General features: G+C 46.5%; 1 protein-coding gene across 46 annotated transcripts in view; it reads right to left on the bottom strand.

Annotated features, from left to right (window-relative positions):
• nrxn3b (neurexin 3b) overlaps positions 1-7500 on the bottom strand; it is a 281812-nt gene that overhangs the window by 18913 nt on the left and 255399 nt on the right. For 18 of the 46 annotated variants that reach the window (XM_076272035.1, XM_076272019.1, XM_076272041.1 and 15 more), the window contains one exon: positions 4622-4932. In XM_076272035.1, the coding sequence (XP_076128150.1) occupies positions 4622-4932 (311 nt within the window). Of the gene's footprint in view, positions 1-2090; positions 2094-2694; positions 2698-4621; positions 4933-6397; positions 6488-7500 lie in introns of all 46 variants that reach the window. The other 28 variants (XM_076272011.1, XM_076272014.1, XM_076272008.1 and 25 more) reach the window with 5 other exon arrangements.

Genomic DNA, 7500 nt, shown 5'->3' with positions numbered 1-7500 from the left:
GGTGTCGCCCTCGCGGTGGGCTATCCTTGCCGTCCTTAATGAGCCTATGTGTGTGTGTGTGTGTGTGTGTGTGTGTGTGTGTGTGTGTGTGTGAGTATGTGTGTGAGTGTGAGTGTGCGTGCGTGCGTGTGTGTGCGTGCGTGTGTGTGTGTGTGTGTGTGTGTGTGGGGCTCTCCATCTGTCTGCCACGTTCGTGTAATTGGGACCACCAAGCGTCCCTAGGTAGTCGGCATCCATCTCGCGGTGCGTTGCCCGTTGGGAGATGGAGGGAAGGTGGAATGTGGAGAGGGGGGAGAGAAAGAACGAGGGAGAGAGAGAAAGAGAGTGGGGGGGAGCCGGGCAAATCAAATTAACACGTGGACTGCAAACAAGGCGCCTGTCTGGCATGCCGAACCTGACCTTTACACGATTACCTGCGTCCCCCCCAATATCGCGCCACTCTCCATCTTTAGCCCTGGAGTGGTGTGTGTGTGTGTGTGTGTGTGTGTGTGTGTGTGTGTGTGTGTGTGTGTGTGTGTGTGTGTGTGTGTGTGTGTGTGTGTGTGTGTGTGTGTGTGTGTGTGTGTGTGAGTTTAACACCAAGGCGCCACCATGCCCCCCTCAGAGAGAAACAGAGACTGTCATGATTACACAGCATTGTCCCGGAAGGGGGTTCTAGTTTCCCCAACAGAGAAAGCCCTCCACACTATATAAATATATAGCATATAAACGATGTTCAATAAGAAACACTGACAAAAATCCCTAAAACCCTGACAAATCAAAAAACAATACATACTCTACTTTCTCAATAAAGCCAAACACACAAGTCACCCAACAGCCAATAATGAAACTTATAATGAGGATGGGTGATGGTGGTAAGAAAATAGTAATTGCATCATTTCAACAAACAAAATGGAGGCCAAGCTAAGAAGTGTGGGTTTCCTGTTATCCTCATGCAGCATGCTGAATACATTAGCCATTAACAAAACTCTTATAATGGACCAAGGAGAGTGATAATAAAATAGTAATTGCAGATTTTGTGCATACGGAATGGAAGTGGGGGGAGAGTGGCTTTCATGTTCCCCCCACGCAGCTCATTTACTGGAGGCACACTGTGCTTCCACCAGCTGATGCTGACGCTGATGCACGGCACACTGGAGAGTCTGCACAAATCATCGCCCTTCCCATGCATCTCCCAAAGGTGTGCTTAAGCTGCAACCTGGAAATGAAGTTATTTCCTTCCTCTGTGTGTGTATGTGTGTGTGTGTGTGTGTGTGTGTGTGTGTGTGTGAGAGGGAGCTTAAGGGGTGGAAGGCATTCAGAGAGAGAAATGCAGAGTGAAATTCTTGTAATGAATGAGTGTCCCTTCACACAGCTCTCATATCTAACCCTCTGAATCTCAGAATAATGATGTGCTGCCGATAAGGTCTAGATGACACATGAATCAGATTTCATGCAGTCCAGCCATAGATGGGAGAAGACAATTACCATATCCCTTGTCATGCACTTGATTATTAATTGTATTCAGATTCGGAATAATAATAATAATAATAATAATAATAATAATAAAAATTATAAAAATAATAATAGTAGTAGTACTAGTAGTAGCAGCAGTAATAGTATGTATGACATGGATTCCATTTTTAAACCATTCCATTATTTTAATTATAATCAATTAAGACACACAAATTCTGACTAAATGGAGCCATGTTTTGCCCACTGGAGACAAAGCTAATCTATGTGCATAGCGTAGATATGAGTCATACCTTTTATTAGAAGAAAAAAACAAACAAACACAAAACATGTTGGCGTTAGTCATCATTGCTTTGAGGCAAAGGATCAAAGCAAAAGTAAACTGCTAAATGGAAGAAAATGAAAGAGGCAGGCATATCCACAGGATGCCGCAGATCAACGCAAAGATCCGCTTTTGTTTTTGCCAAATTGCGCCAGCATCCAGGGGTTTAGATCTCACAAAGAGGGATGATGCTGAGCTCTACGTCACTCTACGGCACCCTGCTACACACTCAGCTGCTCTCATAGACACACATTACAAACCAGCTCACACTCTAACCCACAAAAGCCAGAACAGTTGGCCTCCCACTGGATCCTACCTGCTGGATAAGTTCTCGCTGACACCTTGCTGACATTCAAATGCCAGTGCTAGCTAATGGAAACTGCTAAGTTAGAGTAGTAAAAGGTTATTCCTGATGCCTCAGTGTGTCATGGTTATGATACACACAGCAACAGCCCTACATTTGCTCTGTGTTTGCCTGATGCTTAGAGTGCGCCACTAACACATACTGCCCCTATTCGCCTCTCAAGCCTTCACAGGTCTATGATGCTAGGGCACAGGAGAGAGGGGAAAAAAAAACAGCCTGTCAGGTTTTTTTCTGAGCCCACTCAGGGGTGGACAGAGGTGTGTGGGCATCCTCTCGGGAGACAGAGATGGACTTGCAACATCTGCCCGCTCATGGGCGGAAGATCAAGTGTGAGAGCCGCGAGCCAGGACCACCCTGCCCTGCTCCACCCCCTGACCTCGCACCCCCCCCCCCCCACACCGGCCCGGCCCCAAACCTCCCAGGGGACTGTTATTAATTAACCATGAGATTGGCTCCCTGCCCCCACTCCCCTCCGCTCTGCAGTGCAGTGGATGAACTGACCAAAAATACAGTATGATCCAACACTGCCCCCTTCCCCCTGGGACCTGGAGGGCACAGGCTGCTGCTGCTGCTGCTGCTGCTGGTGGGGAAAAAAGGGAAAAGAAATGAATGTGTCAAAGGGCTTCCGCTGCCTTGGGGCTATGACACCCCGCTCACTCACTCAGGGCTCCCTGAAACAACACACCGTTCGTTAGCCATGGCGCCCTCATAAGGGGTTTGAGCTCCTGCCAAACCCCCAAACTATTTGTTTCCCTCTCCCTGGTCTACCAGGATTTTTGACAGCTAACAAGTGTGTGTGTGTGTGTGTGTGGGGGGGGGACAAATCATAATGAGGGACACAAATGATGGGCTCTCGGTCTGAAGTTACCGCGCTGAGGAAGATTTATTCGGACAGGATAATAGTCCAGATGAGGCTTTTCTTTTCCCTCTAATAAGATAAGCTGCACAGCGGTATGTTACTTCACAATGCTGTGCTTCTGATCAAAAATACTGACAGCATCCAACTGCTTGAACCGATGTGCCTTCCTTTGTGTCGCTACAAATATATTTGGCTCAGCGGGAAAGCCCCATTACAATAGGCAGTGAATGACACGCGCCTTACAAACACTTGGAAATTCTTGAGTGTGCATTTTCCAAGAACCTTTGCTGTTGTAATGACATGGGGCTTAAACTGTCCTCTATGGCAAACACAAACAAACTCCCATCAAGGAATTTCATGAGGAATTGAGGAATTAGAATTGTTATCGAGGAATAGTTTTTCATTGACGTGCAGGCAGGCTACACCAGGCTACACTGATGCGCTCGCAGAGTGTAGGCTGCAGCAGTTAGCTTCCACTAGACGTGAAAGCAGCGCACACATTTAAAAAAAAAACATAGACCTAAACTGATTTTTACGCTCTGCTAACGGAACGCTTAAGTTGCACGCCTGGTGTAGCCCACCTGTCTCAACTAAACCCTGTCTCACTGACTTCCACAGAACTTGTGTTAGGCTCCAAACCCGATGTTTACACATAGGAGAGCACATAGCGGTGCTGTTCTCGGTACCATGGCTGTGATCGTGTGCGCCTGCATCTGGGCTGAAAGAGCCGCGGCCCAGTCAGAGCTGACATGAGAGGTCATCATTATATCCCCCCCCCCCCAAACACACTCTCACGCTGATCCGCTTCTGAGGTGAGTGCGCGGCGATGAAAGTCCCTCTGCCTGTCAGCCAGACGGCAGCGCTGGGGAGAGTTATGGCTTTAATATTAAGACCGCCGCTTCAATTTGTCCTCCAGCATCAATGAAACGGCTCGCTGTGATTACTTTTCCCGCCGAGCCGGAGACATTCATTGGCTCGCAGTCAGAACGCGTTTAAGGAGGCACTCTGTTAAGGTTGTGGGGGGGGGGGACTGCCAAACGTGAGGTGTGTGTCCGCGCTGAAAAAAAAAATGCAGACAGACAATAAGGCCTCCTTGAAGAGCCAATCTCTAGCCCAGCCGACGAGCGGGAGAAAAGTCCTCCATCCGTGATCTACAAAAGCGGGCGGCTTCAGAAAGCATCAGCCCCGGGGACAGGGAAAGCCTACTTATAACAAAGCGGCTCCCTTATCCTGGACATCTCCCTGCCTGTCTACCTTATAGGAGAGCTGCCGCAGGGGAAAACTATGAGGCTTGATGCAATCCTTTGAGCAGAAGAAAAAAAAACACTTTCACACATGAAGTTTACTCAACTCAATTAAACTCCATGTCATTAAAACTACAAACAACACAATGACTCTCCATAAAGTAACTCTAACTCTGTAACATGAACACTTTAAATAATGGTTCTGAACTTCATATCTTATCTGAGCACAACATATGTTCACTCTATCAGTTTCTTCTACATCTTTCTACAGCTACTTTTTAAGTGGTGCTGTTATCATCCTTCTCCCCTTGTCACTCAATACACTCCCTGCTACACTCTTTGTCTAGTCTCATAGTTATTGACAGTTGCCGATTTCTTACCTGGATGGTAGGTGGAGACCTCTGCTTGCGTGTGGTGGTGGTGGACAGGGTGGTGGTGGTCTCGATGTAGGTGGTAGACATCTCGGGTGGCATGGAGGTGGTGGTGCGAGTGCCGCCCCGGCCTGTGGGCACGTCACCCACCAGGCGCACGCTGCCGTTCACCTTGATGTTGGCGTGGCCCTCTGCCGCCATGTTGAGCACCTTCAGGCCGTTGTAGTAGAGGCCTGACAGCTGGCCCTGGTAGGGCCGCTTGCGGTCATTACCACCGATCGAGATGGTGGCCTGGGTGTTGAAGATGGTCAGCTGACGACCTGGGAGTGGGCGTAGGGGTCGAGGGAGAGAGAGCGGAGAGGAAGGGAAAGAGGTCTCAGATGACCTGACCGCGTGTGTGTGTGTGTGTGTGTGTGTGTGTGTGTGTGTGTGTGTGTGTGCTGTATGTGCGTGTGCATCATCAATCATCTCATTTTGTTACCCTTTTTAAAGTGTCAGCATTCTCGTTTACTGCAACACTAACCCAAAAATAAAATAAACAAGACAAGGAGACAACGAGGGGAAAGGCAGAGCAACTGATACGCTACAATGTAACAGCCTATCATATTTGTGATGCACTTTCATGCATTTACATATGCTGAAATGAATAAAAAACACTCTGTGTTGCTTTCAAAATAAATTAAAAAAAAAATAACATGCATTTTTTTTTTAAATGTACACTGTCATTTTGTCAAATGCAGAAATCCTAATTGCAAATATGAATTGTGGAGTTCCCACAACACTGCAAGCTTATTACATCTGATACACATACAATTACATTACACTGGGCATGAAATGATAAGGGGGTGTGGTGGGGGTCTCTCATCTCATAGACATCAAAGAAAGATCATGTTGATTCATGCATGTAGCTCTACTAATGGGATTTCAAACTGCTTTTGTGCCTTTTTAAAAAATTGTTAAAGGGACTTTATAATCGTCTTAGGAGGTTTAGGCAATGACCTTTAAAATGCATTTTATAATGATATTATTACCAAAGTGAGAACTTTAATAGGAAATTTTACAGGCTCACCAGCCGTCCTCCCCACAGTCCCACCCCACTTCACCGTGCGCTACGGCGCTCTCCTCTCGAGGCTAACTGCTTGAGAGATGGCAGCTAGACAACAGCAGGGCTCCCTGCTTGACATGCACGACACGCCGACAGCACACACTGGTGCCTCCTCTTTTTCTCCGCTCTGAGTTGAACAATAGCTATCCACTACCTGGCGCTGCCAACACAACCCTGAAGGGTGTGTGTTTGTGAACATTTAACCTTACAATTAGACTCAGTGAAAGACAAAGGCCCTGTAATAGTCAGGTGCTGTTTAGAAGCAAAAGAAACAGTTTCCCAGCCCTTAAGGGGTGTCAGACACTGGTTTCCTATAGCCTGATAGAGTAATAGCTTGATATAGTTAATTTATATTTATAGCACTTGTTATGGAAGAAGTGCAGTTGTTAAAGCTCTTCACGGCATATTTTTTGTTGTTTCATATAGTCCCTTTAACTGTCCTATCTCACAGATGTGGAGAGTGAGTGGGGAAAATAGCAGCAATTCATATTCAGTCTAAAATTAATATGAGAGGAAAAAAAATCAATGGATGTTGTATTTTAGTTGACTAGTTTTGAAGTAATTCAAAAGGTGTAATTTTTCAAACGGTTGGAGGGAACGACATGACAAAAAAAAAAAGGAATCAAACAAATAAAAAAAAAAATGAAAAAATAAACACTGGAATTCTAGGAAAGTGTTACCTTTCTCATGTAGCCAATCTTCGACCGGCCGGGTATATTTGAATGGGATTTTCTTATTAGCCGTTTGATAGCGCTCAATGTCGCTGTTGCCTTTGAAGTTTAAAAGTTTAAAAAACAGTTTAAAACGGCAGAAGTCACATATCACATTTAGACACTGGTTTAAAAGAACGTTTAGCCAAGTTTTAAGATGGGTTAGGTCATTTTATGATTATCCATTATGGTTAGGTTCAGTTCGTAGCACCATGCTGATACAGAGCACTTGCTCGGAATAAGAAACAGGTGCAGACGGATCGAAATGTCATCATCCAAACAAGCAATACACATAAATGGCTAAGACTTCAATATCTCCCACACAGAGACATTTGTAACCTGCAAGAGAGATCAATTAGGTTATACAAAAAACCATGAGTGCTGGAATTAAAAACCCAGGTTCGTCTCGCCATTCATCTCCCAGCTGATGAATGGCCGACATTGTTAACCAAGCATTGCATGTGTCGCTCGTAGACCGAGCGTGGAGATAAATTGGGCCTAATTCCAGAGCCACTGCTCCCACTGGACAACACGCGCTCTTACATTTCAGGGGTCAGGGAAACAAGTCACTCCAAGCCGAAGTCGCTCTAGGCTAGGGAGAGGCAGAAGGAGACAGAGGCGGAACGAGGGAGAGGGGAGAAGGAGGGAGGGGAATGACGGTCCAAGCGGTGGACCTGCTGGGGAATGAGCCCCCCGATGACACAGATTTCGAGGACACTGCATACAGATGAGATCATTACCAAGCCTGGCCTGGTGAGAGACAGACAAGGAGAGCAAGGTGGAGAGAGAGAGAGATGGAGGGAGAGAGAGAAAAAAGAGAGAGAGGAGAGAGATAGAGGGAGAGAGAGATAGAGAGAGAGAAGGGGAGAGAGAGAGAAAGAGAGAGAGGCCTCTGTGGTCCAGAAGTGGCTGTGAAGCCCCTGGGCTGCCCGTGCTCCTACTGAGACCAAGCGTAACATGTTCCAGCAGGACTCGAGTGCCATAATAATCTTCTCCTCTCTCCACCTCTCTTCTCTCCTCTATTTTCCTCTCTCACATCCACAGGCAAAAATACTCAGTTTTGTTTACCGCTT

The sequence above is a fragment of the Alosa pseudoharengus genome, unplaced genomic scaffold (genome assembly GCF_046254945.1).
Source record: "Alosa pseudoharengus isolate Yale_2024_CS ecotype anadromous, Long Island Sound unplaced genomic scaffold, YU_APseudo_1.1 YU_APseudo_1.1_scf_7, whole genome shotgun sequence".
In the NCBI taxonomy this organism is placed as follows: domain Eukaryota; kingdom Metazoa; phylum Chordata; class Actinopteri; order Clupeiformes; family Clupeidae; genus Alosa; species Alosa pseudoharengus.
Note: the sequence above shows the minus strand (reverse complement) of the source record. Positions and strands in the feature narration are given on the sequence as shown.